This window comes from Ochotona princeps, chromosome 3, assembly GCF_030435755.1.
Source record: "Ochotona princeps isolate mOchPri1 chromosome 3, mOchPri1.hap1, whole genome shotgun sequence".
Taxonomy (NCBI): Eukaryota; Metazoa; Chordata; class Mammalia; order Lagomorpha; family Ochotonidae; genus Ochotona; species Ochotona princeps.
This window is the reverse complement of record NC_080834.1, coordinates 89,727,804-89,746,041: the sequence shown is the minus strand read 5'-3', so window position 1 is coordinate 89,746,041 and position 18,238 is coordinate 89,727,804. Positions and strand designations below refer to the sequence as shown.

The following is an 18,238-nucleotide window of genomic DNA, read 5'->3' as shown; positions in this document are numbered from 1 at the left end:
ATTGGAAAGACAGATCTACAGAGAGGGGAGACAAAAATCTTCCATCTGTTGGCCACTCCCCAGATAGCTGCTATGGCTGGAACCAATGAAAACTAGGAGCCAGAAGCCTTTGCAGGGTCTCCTATGCAGGTACAGGGTCCTCAGACCCTAGGCCATTCTATACTGCCCTCCTCCCCACCCCCACCCCCAGGCCACAAGCAGGGGGCTGGATCAAAAGTGAAGCAGCTGGGACACAAACCAGTGGCCACAGGGGATGCCAGTGCTGCAAGACAGAGGATTAGCCAATTGAGCCATCATGCTGGCCCTACCTGCAACAGAATTTCCTGCAAGTTCATTGGAAAAATAGTTCAGGGCTCAGTGTGATAGCTTAGTGGCTAAATCCTTGCCTTGCACACCCAAATCCCATATGGGTGCCAATTCATGTCCTGGCTGCTCCACTTCCCATCTAGCTTCCTGCTGGTGGCCTAGGAAAGCAGTGGAGGAAGGCTCAAAGCCTTGAGACTCTGCACCCACACGGGAGACCAAGATGCTTCTGGCTCCTGGCTTCAGATTGGTTTGGCTACAGCTGTTGCAGCCACTTGGAAAACAAACCAGCAAATGGAAGATCTTTCTCTCTGTATATCTGCCTTTCCAATAAAAATAAATCTTAAAATAGTTCAGATTGGACCATCCAGTTTTGGATCAGTAATCTACATTTTAGAATTTCTTACCAAAACTTATTTGGGAGACAGAGAGCTCCCATACACTGATTCACTCCCCAGATGCCTGTACTAGCTGGCGTGGAGCCTGGTCGAGCTCTCCGTGTAAGTGTCAGGCACCCAACCATTTGTGCCATCTCATGCTTCCGCCCAGGGTGCATATTAGCAGGGAGCTGCAGTTGGGCACAGAGCCAGGACTGGAACTCAGGCACTGCAATGTGAGATGCAGGTCTCCTAAGCAGCATCTTCACCGTGGCGCCAGAGGCCTGCCCTGCGTGTCTGCATGTCACAGGCACATGCACATTTGTAGCCTGACTGCAGTCAATCCCACAAAAGGGTGGATTGCAGAACAGGCGTGGTCCCTTGGGTCAGAGGAAGGCCTGTGCCTCTATACTCATCATCCATGCTCACCTCTGACCCCTTGAAGAAAGCAGCCTTGTTTCTGAAACCACTGTTGGGGTAGCAACCTAGGGGACACTGCTTAGACCCCAAATTCGGTCCAAGAAGCCACTGGTATGATTGAAACTCAAAGGGATGGGCTACAGAACACACACACATACCAGAGTTGTGTATGGTCTGAGCGGTCAGTGGTTAGTTGTGGTCCGAGTGCAACTGGGCTGCTGCTGTGTTTTGCACAGGCCACCATGTGCTTTCCATTTAATGTGGAGCTTCCAAAATAAGTAGTTTTAGCACAGGGTCCATGAGCCCTTGAAATTAACATGTGAAATCTGAATCAGTGTATTTTTCTAGGAAAGGATCCAAAATTACTGCCAGAGTCTCAGAGGCCTTCTTGACCCCAAGAAGAGAGAGATTAAGGATGAGAACAGAGGCCTGACGCAGAATCGGAACAGTCAGGAAGGATAAACACAGGCTTTTGTCCGGGAAGGGTTTTTGAACTGCTGGAGACCCAGCCAGCAGCAAATTGTCATTCTCCCCATTCCTCTAGGTGCACCTGCCATCTTTCATCTCCTCCCTACCTTATTTTGGCGTAGGCTTGCCTCTCTTTCTCCGCTTTTGTTCCCTCCCTGGTCTCATTGTCTGCCCCCACTCCAGCTTTCTGCTTCATCTCCATCCTCACCATCCAGTGCCTTCTCCTCCTTTCTGCCTCTCCCTTACTGACCTGAACCAGAAGCACAGTATGTTCTTTTAGTCATTCTCCCCATGCAGTAACATTTAGTACCAGTGGCTCTTGTTTTTAAAAGTGAGTGAGTTGAATATTTAGTGTGTCTCTGGCCTAGGGTGAATTTAGAGGTCCCCACTCCTGCCTGCTGGAGGAGGCCTGGGAGCAGGCCTCATTCTTGTGTTGAGTTGGATTCCGATGACTCCAGGTGCCCTGCTTCACCCTCCCCTCCCCTTACTGTCTCCATTAAACTATTTTCATTTGCTGGTTTGGGCTCTGGGTATCAGATAAGGAACCCCAGGCCAAGGACAGGAAACTTACACAGGACTTGAGAGCTATCACTGCTCAGCTTCTGCCCTGTGTCAGCTCTAGCTCTGAGCAGCAGGGCCTTGGCTGGCCAGCCCTCCTGGCCCGGGTTTGGAGCTGGATGCCTGACATATGAAATCACTGACTTGGGAGGGTCCTTTCACACGCCTGAGCCTCAAGTAGCTGGAAGTTCCAAGGAAATGGAGAGTGAGACCCTGAGCCCTCGACTGCATGGCCAGCCAGGCTTGCATTCCTCCCCTCCCACTCACTGTACCTAGCAGGTATGCTCTCCCTGTGGGTACCGTACAGAATGTTCTCGGTTCAGGATGGTACTTGGGTGGTTTCAGCATTTAGAGGATGCTACCTGGGTCAGGGAGCATGATGGTGGGTTTGTGTGGGACACAAAACATCAGGGGAGTTATGTCCTCAAGTTCCATTTGGGCAGGCAGTGGGGTGATCGGCTACATTCAGGCCCAGGAAGCCAAGTGGTTGGGTCTAGGCTGTGACTGGGTGGAGAGCTCTGGCTGAGCACAGCTCTTGGGCCCAGCAACCTGTGAATGCCCCCAGCTAGGGCAGGGAGTTGGTTGCAGGTGGATTTGGCTGGAGAGTGCTGCCTCCTGGGGGATAGCAGAAGATGACACACTAAACCATACATTTGAAAATAATACCTTGAAGATCTATGGGGGCCTCACCTTGCTTTTCTTCCCTAACTTTCGCTCCAGAGTCCAGATGAGGCCAGCCAGAGAGATGACTGAGTTGTGACATGTCTATCCTCTCTAACCCCCATTGGTTTCACCCGTATCTCTCTAGTCTTGGAACTTCATGCTGTCTGCAGCAACTTGGGACTTGCAAGTTAATGTTCAGGAGTGGATTCTAAAGTAATATTGAGTCCTCAGCCCCAGGGTCAACCCTACCCCATCACCTAGGTGCCCGCAGCCCAGGCCAGGATTGCATTTGCCGATGAATTGCCAGGCCCTGTGGAGAGTTGGCGAGTGGCCGCAACTGCTGGTGCAGCTTGAAAGATTGCGTCATATTGACTTGAGTCCTCAGAGTCGCTCCTTTGCAATCAGCCCCCTGGGTGGAAGTTCCCACCCGTTACAACTCTCTATGTAAGTTGCTTACCTCTCTGTTTCTGAGAAGCGGGTAACAATGCCTACCTTACTAGGTTGTCAGAATTTAAACTGAAAGGCATAGTGTCCTAACTGGCAGAAAACAGTCGCTTGATAAATGGCTGCTGTCATGACCATTGTTTATCCTAGGAGAAGTCTCCCAAAGCTCCCTAGGTTATACTCCCAGGACAGTGCCTTCTGAAGCTTCAGCGTCAGGAAGTCTTCTCAAAGACCTCCAAAGGAAGATTTCAATTTCGCAGATGGGTAGAGGATAAGAGGTGAAAGCAAAATGAACATAATCTTCTCCATTTGAAAGACAGAGAAAGAGAAACCCACCCACAGATTCACTCTCCAAATGTCTGCAACAGCTGGGGTCAGGGTCAGGCTGAAGCCAGCAGCCTGGGATATGAATGGCAGGGACCCAAGTCCTGAAAGCATCCCAGGGTGCCTCCCAGGGTGCATGATCGCAAGGAGCTGGCACTGGAGCCAGGACTTAAGCACAGGGTCTCCAGGATGGGATGTGGGCATGCTAAGTAGAGTTAAAACGGGATGTCCTCCTTTCCATGTTCCTTTGATGCTTCCAGCACCAGAATTCCCATCACCACCAAAGGCACTTCAAGTGCCAAGTATTGAAGGGCATCATCCTTCCTCCTCTCTCTTTGCTTTCCTCCCTACATCCAGAGCAGAAATTGTCCTGCTGCATTCAGGGACAAGCAAGTGTGAAGGGGGTCTGTCCAGGCAGGGTGCGTGGTCCCCTCTGACACCCCAGTGACTATCTATCAAGGGGGTAAGAAGAGAATCCAGAGAGGGGAGAAAACTTGTCCCAGCCCTTGAGGGGTTTCCAATGTGATGGGGGGATGGCACAAACCCAACTCATTGTCCACAGGCTCCTGCAGAAAAGGCACAAAGGAGCACCTCATGGCAAGCACTTGCTTGCCTTCCCGTGGTACCCGGTAGGAAGCTGGGGTCATGGCCTATTTCTTCAAGGCCTGCTGTCATTGGCAGGAACCCCTGATAAATGCTGCTCCAAGGCTTGTGGTCCCAGAGAACGTGCAAGCTTTGAAAGTGGGGATGTGCTCCATGTGAGACTGGGACAACAGTGGCCCTGGCTTGGTGGAGGTTTTCGGTGAGAGTTGGACAGGGCTGCTGAGATGGGACAGTCTGCTTCTCTACGGCTCTGCTGCCAATGCCCCCCATCCCGGAGCCTCAGTAAAACCCTGGAGGGTCTAAGCCTCGATGAAGGCAGGGCTGGCTTCCTGAGGATGCCCTGCTTTCTGCCTGAGTCAAGCTACTTAGACTTGAGGTCAGGTGGACTGCAGCTGCAGGCAGCCCAGAGCTGTGCCAAGGCCTTGTTAGGAGTGGTCAGGACGTGGCTCTAACCCCTTACTTACTGATACCTGGTGAAGAAGCTCCTTTCATTCTCCTTTTCCACAACTGTTAAGCCAGTTGGAGTGCTGGCCTACAGCAAGATTGTAGAGTATTTCTCTCTAAGCAACATACTGTGCTGATAAACCAGCTTGATCTGTGTGTGTAAATAGCTCTAACACACAGTTGACCATTTTAACCATTACATTTGTTATTTTGTATTGACTTTTATTTATTTGAAATAAAGACAGATCTTCCATCCACTGGCTTACCTTTCAAATACCCACAAGATTTGAAACAGAACTATTGCCAGGAGCCCAGAGCTCTATCTAGGTGTCCCCTGTGAATGGCAGGGATCCAAAGTACCTGAGCCATCACCAGCTGCCTCCCAGCATGCGCATTAGCAGGAAGCTGGAATGTGGAGCAGAACTGGGACTCGAACCAAGCACTCCATTTGGGATTCCAGTGTTCCAAGCAGTGTCTCAAGCTCAGTGTCACCCACCCCTCCCACCATGTTTCATAGTACAATTGATTGCTGTTGGGTTTTAAGTGTACTTAAAGTTCTCAAAGTTCTTATGCTGTTACATGCAGCTAATTCCTGCAGCCAAGTCCTCTTTTCATGATTAGTTTACTGCAAACTGAAACACCAGATGTGATGAGATATTATGAGGTCCTTTATTCCAGCAGGATAGGAACAGGAGCAGGGGTGGAGGGGGAGAAAACTGGAAGGGACACATCTCCTGCCACGGTGTCAGGATGGGGGCTGCCAGGGAAAGGGAAGGGATGAGATGGAGGGGATGGGGAAGAACTAGGTCAGAAGAGAATGGAAGAGAGAGGGGGCAGGAGAAGGGCCTTGTAGGCTGTTTACTGGTCCCAGGGACTTGTGGCTGAGATCCTCTGAGCCAGATAGGTGGGTGGAGACTAGGGGGAGGGACCAGAGATTGGGGAGTGGGATTATCAGGTAAGGTGCCAGGTTACGTCTGATTGGTGGATAACCAGAACGGCACTGATTTCATGGGCTAAGGGGAAGAAGCAGCAGGAAATGGCGCCAGGTCCAAGATGTGATGTTCAAATCACCCCCACATTCCTCCCTTTTGTTACACATAAAGGAAAAGGGGCTTTGTTCTCCTCTATTGCTTCTTCAAGCTGAGTTTGGGTGCAGTGTTCTATCAGTGGTGGTTGCAACCTAGTGCAGGAGGAATGGGAGGCTCCTAGTCCTGCAAAAGAAATTGGTTAATGGTTTGGTTAGAAAAAAAATTTTTTTTTTTACATTTGAGTGGATGACACAGGAGGGGGGTTTAGTTATCAAAAGTCCTTTCGAAAAGGTGGCTTGAGTTCTCCCTGAAGCTCATTGGAATCATGGAGTCTCTGAGGGTTGGTCTTGAGGAGCTTTTTTGGGGGTGCCTCTGTGGTGGCAGATGAATCACCATGGCAGGTGTTGCATTCAGCCATTTGTGGATGGAGTGTCCACTTGGGTTTGGCAGGGTACTGGGCTCACTTCTGCTCAATCCCACTATCCCAGCCTTGCGTTGTGTGGCATTAGTGGGGAGGCTTAGGCTAGAACATGCATGAAAAATTGGTTAAGACTGTCTAGTGAGGTCTTGAGAAATAAACAGGATACAAAAAGAACAAACAAAAAAAAAACTTGTATGTTTGTGGGAAAGAAACACTTGCTTCTGATCTATAGTGCCTATGTTCTAGTGGAGATAGTCTGGCCTGCTTCTAGTCCTGTGCTCTTTCCCTCCCTCTGCTCATGGGGACTCTGGCTGCTTGTAGGAGCTAAGGTGACTATTCTGTTTTTCTAATCTGAGTAGGAGCAAAGTAAGGGCCTATGATAAAGCCAGGGCTGCAGTTGATAGTGGCCCTCATGGCTTTGGTGCCAGCCAGCAAAAACTGTTTCTGAGGTCTTAACATACATGGGCACAGGAGTTTTGGGGGCACCCAGCAAAATTCTGCTATTCAAACCCAAAAGTTGACAGGAGGGGTTATATAATTAGGTGGCTGTTAAGGTCTGCCCAGGAGTTATGTGAGGCCCAGGACCATCTACATCTACCTCTTCATGTGAGGGTACTGGAAGAGACATAAAGGAGATATGAAACTTTATGGGGAGACATCCTGTTGACTCCCATTACCTGGCTGGACAGAGAGGAGAGCTGGCCTGAAAAGAAGACTGATACAGAACAGATGGTTCCTGTGCATGGATACAGCTTTACCTGTGGCCAACCCTTCACCACCACCATCTGCTTCCAAAACTTTTTCATCATCTCCAGGCAGAACCTCTCCATCTATTAAGTCAGAAGTCCTTTCTCTAGCCCCTGTAAGTGCTATCCTGTTTTCTGTCTTTATGATTTGGCCCGTTCTAGCCATTTCCTGTTAAGTGGAACCATACGCTATGTATCCTCTTGTGTCTGCCTTCTCTCATGTGTGTTCAGAGTTCACCCATGTTACACATCATCCTTTTATTCCCTTCTGTGGTCCAACAGTGCACCCGTGTTTGGATAGACTGCGTTTAGCTTGCTCTTTCATCTGGTGATGGGCGCTCGGGCTATTTCCATTGCTTCGTATTAAGGGCATTTTGTATTACTTGGCAAAGCATCTGGGATTAGATACTGGAACTAACCCAGGACATAAAGCAGCAGGTCCCCCACCTGGTATAGGCCAATGGAAAGTCAGGGGTTTGTAAGCTAGAATAGGTGTTAGATTGGAGCCACACTGCATTGTGGTCTTGTTTGACCAGCTCCTGGTTTTATGGGAGGTAAAAGTCTCCTTTCCTGGACCCCAGCTTTCCCTTCGGGAAGATAGAGTTGAGACTCCTGACTGATGACATTGACATTCTGAGGCTCTGTGACACTGAATCTGGGAATGGAGCAAGCTGCTTGGTCTGGTGGGTACTGTGTGTGTTTTGTGTGCCTGGAGGAGGCTGGATATTTTCAGCCCAGTCTCAGCAGGAGGGTAGCCCTGCTTATATAACTGCTTATATCAACCCTGTTGATGCGGACTCTGCCCCCTGCAGGGGCACTTGACCTCCCACACTTCCTCCTGCCTGGAGGGGGCATCCAGACCAGGGTGGGGGAAGGGGGCATGAATGAGGTTAGGATTATTTGGGTGGGTGGGGGAAATTGTTGAGGTCAGGAGTTTAAATGTGGGAAGTGGGATGCCAGAGACAGGGACAGCCAGAAGGAGTAAGTGGTGGCTGGGAGGAGCCCACAGCCAGGGTGGAGACTTCCTGTCAAAACAACCCCTTATCCTGGCGGGAGAGCACATTCCTTTCCCCCAGGAGATAAGCAGGCCAGATTTCCCTTTCTCAGAGCTCCTTGGAGCTCCGGGATTTGCAGGCCAGGCTGGTGGGTGGGGCCTCTCCAGGGGGCTCCTCTACAGGGCCCCAGTCTGAGCTCCTCCCTTCTCCCCAACCCCACTCCCAAGGCTTCGTGCATCCTTGGGGCAGCACAAGCTTTGAGTCCAGTTCCTCTGTTTCCCTACCTGAGCAGAATGTGTGCACCTAATAGGGTTGTCATGAGTTTACAGTTCTCCCAGGTAAGGCCAGACTTCTCCCAGAGACAGGGGAGCCATCACCCCAGAGGCCCCGAGGCCTGGGGAGCTGCCCCAGCGCCCATCCCTGCAGTGACAGTTCTTTCCACTCTAGGCCTCTCTAAGCCAAAATCCCATTGGAACTCACAGACAGCCAAAGCCATTAGAAGATTTTTTTTTTTTAAGTAAGTATTTCAGCTGGAGCCTGGGTCAGCAGGTGGAGGGATTTCTTGGACATGAAAAATGATCTTTTCTCATGAGGGGGAAGAGAAGCATCTTCCTTTTCTCAAGTGAGAGAACACAGGACTGCCCTTTTGGATGGCACAGGTTGGCAGGAGCTCCTGGCTTTTGTGACTGGATGCTGAGGCCCCACCCTCCGCTGCCAGAGGCATTGCCCAGACATCCCCTCCATCCCAGGCCCTTCATCCCCGGCTTGCCCAGCCCTGTGGGTTCTTGGCAGCCTGTCTTCCCAGAGGGTGGAGGCGCTCCCCAGGGCCAGGCCCAGGCTCCAGGCTGTCCCACCCTGGGCGGTCTGGGCGGGACTCCCACAGCCCAGTGACCAGCCCAGGCCCCTCTCTAGATTTCCCTTCTGGCCACTGCTGGAACACCCAGCCCTCTCTGTGTGTATTTTCTCTCTGGGTGGGGGTTCGGGTCTGGAAACCCGGCTCACATCCTCTCCCCACCCTCTCTGGGGAGGCCCCAAATCACTAGGGCTGAAGCCAGGGAGGAAACTGGTCTGGAGCAGCTGCCCAGTTCACTGCCCAGGACCCTCTGGGAGGGTCTCTTCCAAGACTCCCAGGACTTACTCTTGCTTGCCTGTGCCAGTGCAGCCCACCAGGCTTGCCTGGAACAGCTGCGCTTGGCAGCAAGCCGGAGGATGCAGTGCAAGTGCCCAGCAGATGCAGGCGTGAGGCTGCTGCCTGCACTACAGGCCAGGCTCACAGTTAAGCTCTGGATTTCCCATGGCTGGTTCCTCTGGCCCCCTACTCTGCATTCTGAACTGCTCAATTGTGAACATGGGACCATGACAGAGACCCTAAATGCCTGCTTGTCTCCCTATGGCTTTGATACCCTGAGACCGTGTGGCAGTGACTGCCAACCACAATTGTATAGTTTTATGTGTGTTTTAAGATTTATTTATTTATACTGGAAAGGCATATCATACAGAGAGAAGGAGATACGGAGAGAAATTCTGTTCACTGGTTCACTCCCCAAGTAGTCACAATGGCCAGAGCTGAGCCGATCTGAAGCCAGGAGCCAGGAGTTTTTCTAGTTTTCCCACATGGGTGCAGAGTCCCAGGGCCTTGGGCCATCCTCCACTGCTCTCTCAGGCTGTTGCAAGGAGCTGGATGGGGAAGTAGAGCAGCTGGTACCTGAACTGGCACCCCTGTGGGATCCTGGCAACCATTGCGCTGGGCCCACAGCTGTATAGTTTGAGCTTCATGTGGAGAGTGTGCATGGTGTGGAGCACCTGCAGCATGGGGACACGGGGTGGAAGCTCTGGGTGCTGTGTCCTGGGGCCTGAGAATGGGCTTCTGGCCATCAATTGCCCTGCCATTGGAGTGCCATCTGCAGGGCAGAGTTTGGCATCACCTGGGAGCTCACCTGGGAGCTCACCTGGGATCTCTGGCTCCTCTCATGCACACTGACTCAGAGGTGGCATATCCACACTCCCTGGGGGATCTTCCACTGCTTTCCCAGGCCACAAGCAGGGAACTGGATGGGAAGTGGAGCAGCCAGGACACCAACTAGCACCCATATAGGATCCTGCTGCTTGGAGGTAAATGATCAGCCAACTGAGCCATGGTTCTGGACCCAGAGACCTTGTTGTTAAATACACTGACAAATAACTCTGATTCTGATTTAGCTTCACCCTGAAAAGTCTAAATGAGTTGACCACTGGAAGGCCCTGCTAATGATTGTTGAGGCCCTTGGCGCTATACTTGGTCCTCTTCCTTTGAGGGGCTTGGGCACACTTGGTGCACTAACCTCACTCCTGCCAGGCCCCTCGTGGCTCCCCTGTCTCTCCTCGGGCTTTGTTTTGGAGACTGCCCTCCTTCCCCAAATGTAGGCCTCTCCTTTCCTTTTCCTTCCTGTGGCCTCCCAGGCTCCACCCTCCCTGCTTACAGAGGAGGCCCCCTCCTACCCTGTCTGTCTGCCCTAGGCCCTTTCTTTCCCTCGCTAATCCTGGTGGGCCAGCTCTCCCATTGTCCATCCCCAGGAAAGGACTGCCTGGCCAGCCTCTAGGGCAGGAGGGGCCCCAGAGATGCAGAGACAGCCCCTAGTTGCTGTCTAGGGTAAGCAACGTCTGCAGCCGACATCCACGAAATGAGCCCTACTCCCCATCAGCCGCCACCCTCCCTTCTGGTTTCAGCAGCCTCCAAAGTGGTGTTGCAGGTGCCGCCCAGGGCTTCCCAGTGATCCCCTCCCCCTTCCTGGGGTCTAGACTGTGCTATCCCCACTGGGGCAGGGCACTCAACTCCTCGTGGGGGCAGACAGAGCGAGGCCTGCCGCCCACGGGCCCCGTCACAGGAAGCTTGAGTTGTGTGTGGCAGAGGAGGGCTCTCAGCAGCCCGGCCGCCCTGCCTGTCGCCCTGGGCCTGCCTGCTGGGTCTTGCCAGGATTTGTCCTCTCTGCCTTTTCCCCTGCTGTGTTTCTGGTCTTACTAAAAGCGCACAGCTCAAATGAGACCAAGGTATTTTTAGTTCCGAACCAGATGTTTAGGTCAAGCCCAGACACGTTTACACATAGTGCTGCAGGCCTGGTCACGGGGGCTTCTTAGAGCTGGAAGCTGTGTGCTGACAAGAACCAGGCCCTGGGGGTCCCTGGTACCAGCAGAGGAGCCGAAAGATCTGTGGGTTTCTGAGGCACAGAGCCCCTTTGGAGGTCAGCAAACAAGCTTTAGGGGTGGGCATTGGATGCAGCATTTTGTACCAAGGACACCTGTCTCCCACATTGGAGTCCCTGGTTTGAGTCTCAGTTCCTCTTCCAATCCAGCTCCCCATCAGTGGGCACCCTAAGAGGCAGCAGTGATGGCTCAGAGAGTTTGGTCCAGTCACCCACATGATTTCTGGGCTCTTGACTTTGGCTGTGGTAGGCATTTAAGGAGTGAATCGGTAACTCAAAGACACCTCCCAGTCACTGTTTCTGTCTCCCTGCCTTTTAAATAAAATGAAAATAACTTTCAGAGTTCAGTTTGACACACACACACACACACAAATTCCCTAAGGAACAACTCTGGGATGCATTACAGAGGAACATGGGGAATGGACAACTTTGAATTTGAATGGGCCTGAGGTCCTGCCAGTGTGCAGGCTGGGCCCTGCCCTGTCTCCCAGGGGAGCTGCAAGGCAGTGCTGCTGTCTCAGGTGTGTGTTTCTTGGGAAACCTGGGCTCATACTTCTTGGGGGTGGGAGGTGTGGGTGCTGGAAACGTAGTAGGTGAGACACAGGCAGCTTTGGCCCTATGACCTTGGACGAGCCTTGATGTGCCCAGCTCTCATCTTGCAGGGTGATGTAGAGGTCGGTACAGAGGTGGAGTTGAATTGATGATGCTTGGCATTATTTTTAGAAGGTAGGTTGCCCTGTGATGTCCTTGGGGAACCTGCACAGTCTGTGTTGTTGCCCGGCAGGGGTTGACTGCAATACCATAATTGTCACTGTCACTCTTAGGGCTGCTGGCAACTCTGAGGTGGATCTTCACAGCGGCCTGGGGAGGTGTGCAGGGCCTGGTAGGAGGTGTCAGGTGCAGACATAGCCCCTGACGCCTAGGGGCTGTGCCCCCAAGAGACGTTTCAAAGATATCAGAGGTATGCAAAGGGTGATATGTGTGGGAAATAGGCCCACAGCTTTTATCAGACTGAATATGAACCTTTTGTCTGCACGTCAGCGAATCTGGCATTAGGCCACCGTAGGAGGACGCAACAGATTGTGCATGCCTCAACCCTGCCCAGCCAAACTCACACCATGCCTCAGTTAGCCCTCAGTATCTCACCTGTGTGCCTGCATTGCCGAGTCTGGGGTGTGGGAGAGAGACCTGGGTCTCGGCAGGCGAGGTAGGAACCAGCGGGTGCAGCCTCCCTGAGAGCTGACTCAGGACCAGGGACGCTTGGTGAGGTATTGGGTCATATGGGGGCCTCTGTGGGAGTCGTAAGGACGGAGGAAACATAAGGAGGAGGAGCTCGTGGGGCTCCTGCTCACCCCAGAGGAGGTGGCCTTGGTGAGGGAAGAGCCACAGGTGTAGTATTCTCAGTGGTCTTGGTCAAATGGCTCTAATATCCCATGTGGCTTCTAGACGATTCTACAGGTCTTACAGGCGTCTTGTGGGACATCCCTGGCTTTGAACTGTGCGTGTGCAGGTTCCGCTGTGGGTGACTCCAGCTCTTGCTGTCTCACGTTCAGTTTCTTTTTCTCTTTGAGTTCTTTCTTTTTCCCCATCTTGCTTGTGTTTGTCTTAACAGCCACTACTCAAATCCTTTTGGGAAATAAGTAGACTATAAGTGGGAAAGCAAAAAGAAGTAAAAGATACTTGTATATGGGATGAATTTTTTTTAAAGATATTGCTTTTTAAATAAAAATATGTATTTTTAATGTATTTGAAAGGAAGAATGCCAGGATGGGGCGAGACTGATTTTTCCATCTGCTGGTTAGATTCTGGGGCTGGGCCAGACCAGAACCCGGAACCAGAAACTCTTATCTGGGCTTGTACTTGAGCCAAAACCTGCTGCCTCCCAGGGTTTGCCTCAACAGGAAGCTGGATGGGAAGAAGAGGAGGAACTCAAAGCCAGGATTTGCAATGCAGAAGACAGATGTCTCAAGTGGTGGCTTAACGCACTGTGCCACAGGGCGCCCTTCCTAGAAGATATTTCTTGGATAATAAGCATAGTATTTTTTTAATGTGGAAATTTTGTATAAATAAAATAAAATTGCTCATAATTGCCTTACACAGACAATCACAGTTAATATTTTGGTATGTTTTCTTCAAAGTTTTTCTTACATGGATAAATTTTTAAAATTTTATACTTTGATACTTAACCATTTATAAGTTAATAAATACATTTATGTAATATGAATATAGCATGTAAAACTTGTCAGCTTTCTTAGTGTATACTGTCTATAAGTTGGGCAGTTTTCCATGGTATTTGAAACTCTTTATAAACATTTCAGGTACCTTGGTCTTCCCTAGATGCTTAGAACATTCCTGAATTTTCCGTTGTTTAAAGTTTGACTAATACCTTCATCTGCTAGATGCTTTTCAAAGATGAGACAGTTCAGTTAACAAAGGGCAGTGAAATGTCCACAGTGGTGCCTGTGGAGGGCTAGCAGGTGTGTTCAGAAACTAGCAGGGCTGCAAGAGAGGCAGCTGAGGCACCATTCACTCAGCTTGTGGGCCTCCTTTGGTTTCCTCAGGGACTTTTCTCATGGGAGCCTGACATCTCTCTGAACCTGCGAGTAACCAGGGTGAGGCTGGCAGGCCTGGTGAGTAAGGAGATGGTGGGCCCCCGGTGGCATGTTTATGAGCAGTGAGGTGGCAACGTGCATGCGCCATCAGGCCTGGAGGCTATCCCTGCTTGCCCAGCTCCATTCCAAGACAGGTGGGCACGGTTTTCTGCTCAGACTTGGCAAGTGGGGTCAGCCAACAGCTAAGCTACAGTTAACTTAGCACTTACTGTTTTTTTGTTAATAATGGAAAGACCAGCTATGAAACGTGAGACAATTCAGAAAGGGTGTGTGGTTCTTGGGTCTCGTGTGCCAGAAACAATTTTATTCATTCCAAAAAGAGCCACTGACAGTGATTAAAGACCTGAGTTCCCAAGAGTGCCCTGGGCTACACCGAGCTTTCATTTGGTTAGTTTTTCTTAAATACTTTTCCTATGAGGTGATGAACTTTGGAAGTGGTAAGCAGCGCTCATCCGTGTGGCAGGAGCTGGGTCCTGTGGAGGAAGGCCCGGGCTGTGGCTCCGCCTGGAGTGGGCTTGGGGGTGAGGCACACTGGAAGTAATGTCACCAAGATCCTGGGCTCAGCAATGTCTCGTTGGCTGGGTCTTCATCCCACGTCAGCAGACTGAGGGATGAGAATAGATGTAGGGCCACAGCTTGAAGGAACAAACCAGCTCTTCTTCAGAGGCAGAGTGTGAGAGCAGAGGCTGACAGTCCGGGTGTCCCCAAGTCCAGGAACATCTGAATTCTGTGTCATGTCCCAGTTGCTGTTTAGAGTGACTGCCTTGGCCAGAGGGACAAAGTGTCTAGCATGGAAACCATGTGACAGACTTGGTTCAAGTCCGTGAACAGAAATGTTTGAAAAACTTTGAAGAGATCTGCTCAGACATGTTCCTGCTATGGAGCATCTGTGAGTCAGTCAGACTGAAAGTGTGCACGTGAGATGTGCATCAGCTGAGGCATCTCAGGGACCTCAGGCATCTCAGGCCCTGTAGGGTGTGGGGTTGTGGCATAGTAGGCTAAGCCTGCACATCTGACACCAGCATCTCCTCTGAGAGTTCTAGTTGGAGTCCTGGCTGCTCTGCTGCCAACCCAGCTTCCTGCTCCTGCACCTGGAGAGGCAGTGGTAGATAACCTGAATGCTTGGGCCCCGTCATCCACGTGGCAGACCCTGATGGAGTTCTTGGCATTTGGCTTGAGATTGGCTCAGCAGCAGCTGTTGTGGCCTGTTAGGGGTGATGAACCAGTGAATGGAAGATGGATCAATTTCTACCTGTGCCTTTTTTAAAAAAAGGTTTATTTTATTTTTATCGGAAAGCCAGATATACAGAGAGGAGGAGAGACAAGAGAGGAAGATCTTCCGTCCGATGATTCACTCCCCAAGTGAGCCACAACAGCCGGTGCTGTGCTGATCCGAAGCCAGGAACCAGGAACTTCCTCCGAGTCTCCCACGCAGGTGCAGGGTCCCAAGGCTTTGGGCTGAGCTTGACTGCTTTCCCAGGCCACAAGCAAGGAGCTGGATGTGAAGTGGAGCTGCTGGGATTAGAACTGGTGACCATATGGGATCCTGGTGCGTTCAAGGAGAGGATGTTAGCCACTAGGGCCCTACCTGTGGCTTTTTGAGTCTTTAAAAAAAGACTCCTGAATGTGAGAAGTGCAGCCTACTTTGCCTGGATCTGGGAGACAACAATGCGGGAAATTGGACTTCCTGCCTCCAGGAGGGTTAGCTAAGGAAAGACTGAGGGTGGCTGATCATGGGCCCAGGAGCAGTTAGGAGAGTCTAAATAGGTAAAGTCCCCAGGGGAGCAACATGTGAGCTGGGCCTGAGGGATGAACACAACAGGGATGGTTAGAGATATGGAGCATCCCGGCCCCTGCACCAGGGGTGGTGTGAGTGGTGGTCTAGGAAAAGAGACTGTGCCCTGGGAAAAGGCCAGGGGATAAAGAAGAAATGATGGACTGGGCCAGGTGTGCATCCTACAGAGTCTATGCTTTGTTCTGTGGCTAGAAGGGACTCAAGGGAGGTTTTGAGTAGAGAAGTAACTTGCTGATATCAATTAATATTGCTTTCTTCTTAAATTTTATTTTATTTAAAAATGTTTTAAAGGTTTATTTACCTTTATCAGAAAGGCAGATTTATAGAGAGGAGGAGAGACAGAGGAAAAGATCTCCCATCTACTGGTTTACCTCCCGGATGCAGAGTACCAAGTCTCAAGTCTTTCAGCTTTCCCAGGCCGAACCAGTGCCCATATGGGATGCTAGCACTTGAAAGAGGTAAATTAGCCAATTCAGCTAATGTGCTGGGCCCTGCTTTTTTTTTTTTTAAGATTGCTTTTTTTTTTTTTTTTTTTTTTGAAAGGCAGATTTAGAGAGAGAGAGAGAGATCTTCCAGCTACTAGTTCATGCCTAACCTGGCTGTCCCAGGTGAAGCTGGGCCAGTCCAAAGGCAGGAGCCTGGAGCTTCCTTTAGGTCTCCCACGTGGATACAGGGGCCCAGACACTTGGGTTTTCTTCCACTGCTTTCTCAGGTGCATTAGCAGAGAGCAGGATTGGAAGAGGAGCAGGTGGGACTCAAACTGGTACCCATAAAGGATGCTAGCACCACAGGCTGAGGCTTAACTTACTACACCGTGATGCCAGCCCCAATTTGTATTGCATTCAATGAAAAATAAACACACTAATACCTATTCATTGAATAATATTTCAACTCAATGGTGTCTACTGAAGCAAAAAGTGAACATGTGTCCCCTTCCAGAGGTAACTCCTCTTCACTGCTTGTCATTTTTCTGCCATGTCAACCAGAGTCAGGCCTAGAAATGAGAAGGAGGATGTTCGGGCCAAGCTGAGCATTCTCCGTCTGTCACACACATCTTTACTGTTGAATACTTGAAGTCGTATGAAGTAGTGTCCTGCCTCTCGGCTCATTTTGCTCTCCTCTGTGTCATTTCAGAGCATGGTTTTATTGGCTATTCCCCAGAGCTGCTACGGAACAACACTCTGCCGGATTACACCCCGGGGGAGTCCTTCTTCACCGTCTTTGGGGTGTTCTTCCCAGCTGCCACAGGTACTATAATCCGGGTTCTTCTTCACCCTCCTGTTACGGGATAAGGAATATAAATGGTTATTTCCCAGGGGCCTGTTTGTGCTCCTAGGATGTGTGTCTGATTTTTGTTATTTGAAAGACAAATTGACAGAAAAAGTATGAAAGAAAATGAGACTGATTGGTCTTCCACCTGCTGATTTATTCCCTGAATGGCCATCATACCCAAATTTGGGACAGACTGGAATCAGGAACTCCATTCTGGTCTCCCACATGGGTGGCAGGGGTCCAAGTATTCAAGCTGTCATCCACCATCTTACCAGGTTCATTAACGGGGATCTGGATTGGAAGCAGAAGAGCTGGGACTCGATTGGGCACTCCAATGTGGGATGCTCCCATTGTAAGTGGATGGCTTAATGCACTGCACCACAGTGCTGGCCCCATATTGGGCTTCACTGTTACTATCAAAAGCTGACCTGTGTGGCTTCCTCAGCAAACAGAGCCATATCACATCTTGAGCAAATGTATACTTGGGCTAGAATGCCACCTGCCCTTTCCCTACCAATGATAGGCCTTCTCCTAAGGAGCAAGAGAAGTGTGATTTTCTTGCTACACTGGCTTGGACCTAATAGGACAGTGAATAAATCAATCCCTACGTTCTGCTTTGCTGCACTATGATGGCCATGGAGGGGCCTTGTAGAGCTGCAGCCCCTACGGAACTTGCTACATGCTTGGGTTCCCAGCTTTGAGGGCAGTAAGCTAGCATGTTGACAAATGATTCCTGGACAGTGCCATTCACTAGGGATTGGGCTTGTCTCCCTGGCACAGAGTCACAGGAGGACTTTGCTCTTGATCCCAGCAAGGCTGCTGGCCTGGAGTGTCTCCCTCTGCCTTGCCCCACCATGCCATGCCCTAGCTCATCATTCTTTTCCCAAACAGGATAGGGATAACAAAGCAGGCATAGCTCCTGGAATGTCTTGAGATTAAAAAGGTTATCCACACCCATGTTGACCATGAGCGGGATAAACTGGGCCTCTCATCTGGCCGGTGGGAATGTTGAGTGGTGCAGCCACTCTGCAGGCCATTTGACAGTTTCTTAAAAAAGACAGAGGTCCAACCCCTCCACTCTTCGTTATCTACTGCAGAGAACGGAGAGCCCGTGCCCATATAAGGACGCGTGCAGAAGTGCAGCTTAATTTGTACCAGTCTCAGAGTGGAAATAGCACCAGTGCTCTTCAGTAGGTGAGCAGATAAACGAGACAGCCTTGTAGCAGCAAACTACTCAGCGATAAAAGGATACATTCAAGTATAGAGGAAGCTCAATATAATTGTATTGGGTAAAAGAAGTTAGACTTTAGGAGAGTACCTTTTTTTTGTTTTAAAGGAGGCTTTATGAAATTCCTTTTAGATAACATTCTAGAAAATACCGAGTGTGTCATTAGAAAATAGAGCAATGGCTGTCCAGGTTGAAGGGTGCAGAAGGGAGACTACCCAGAAGAGGAAACCTTTTGAGGAGTGAAGCATGCATTACTGATATATGGGGATGGTTTCATGGTGTGTTTCTGTGTTGGAATTTTTCACGTTGTTCTACTGAAACACACACAGCTGGTTGTGTGTCAGTCATGCCTCGGGAA

General features: G+C 50.5%; 1 protein-coding gene across 1 annotated transcript in view; it reads left to right on the top strand.

Moving 5' to 3' along the window:
- The window catches only part of SLC12A8 (solute carrier family 12 member 8), a 155,737-nt gene that overhangs the window by 76,306 nt on the left and 61,193 nt on the right, over nucleotides 1-18,238 (top strand). The window contains exon 5 of the mRNA XM_058662009.1: nucleotides 16,515-16,628. Within this exon, the coding sequence (XP_058517992.1) occupies nucleotides 16,515-16,628 (114 nt within the window). The remainder of the gene's footprint in view (nucleotides 1-16,514; nucleotides 16,629-18,238) is intronic.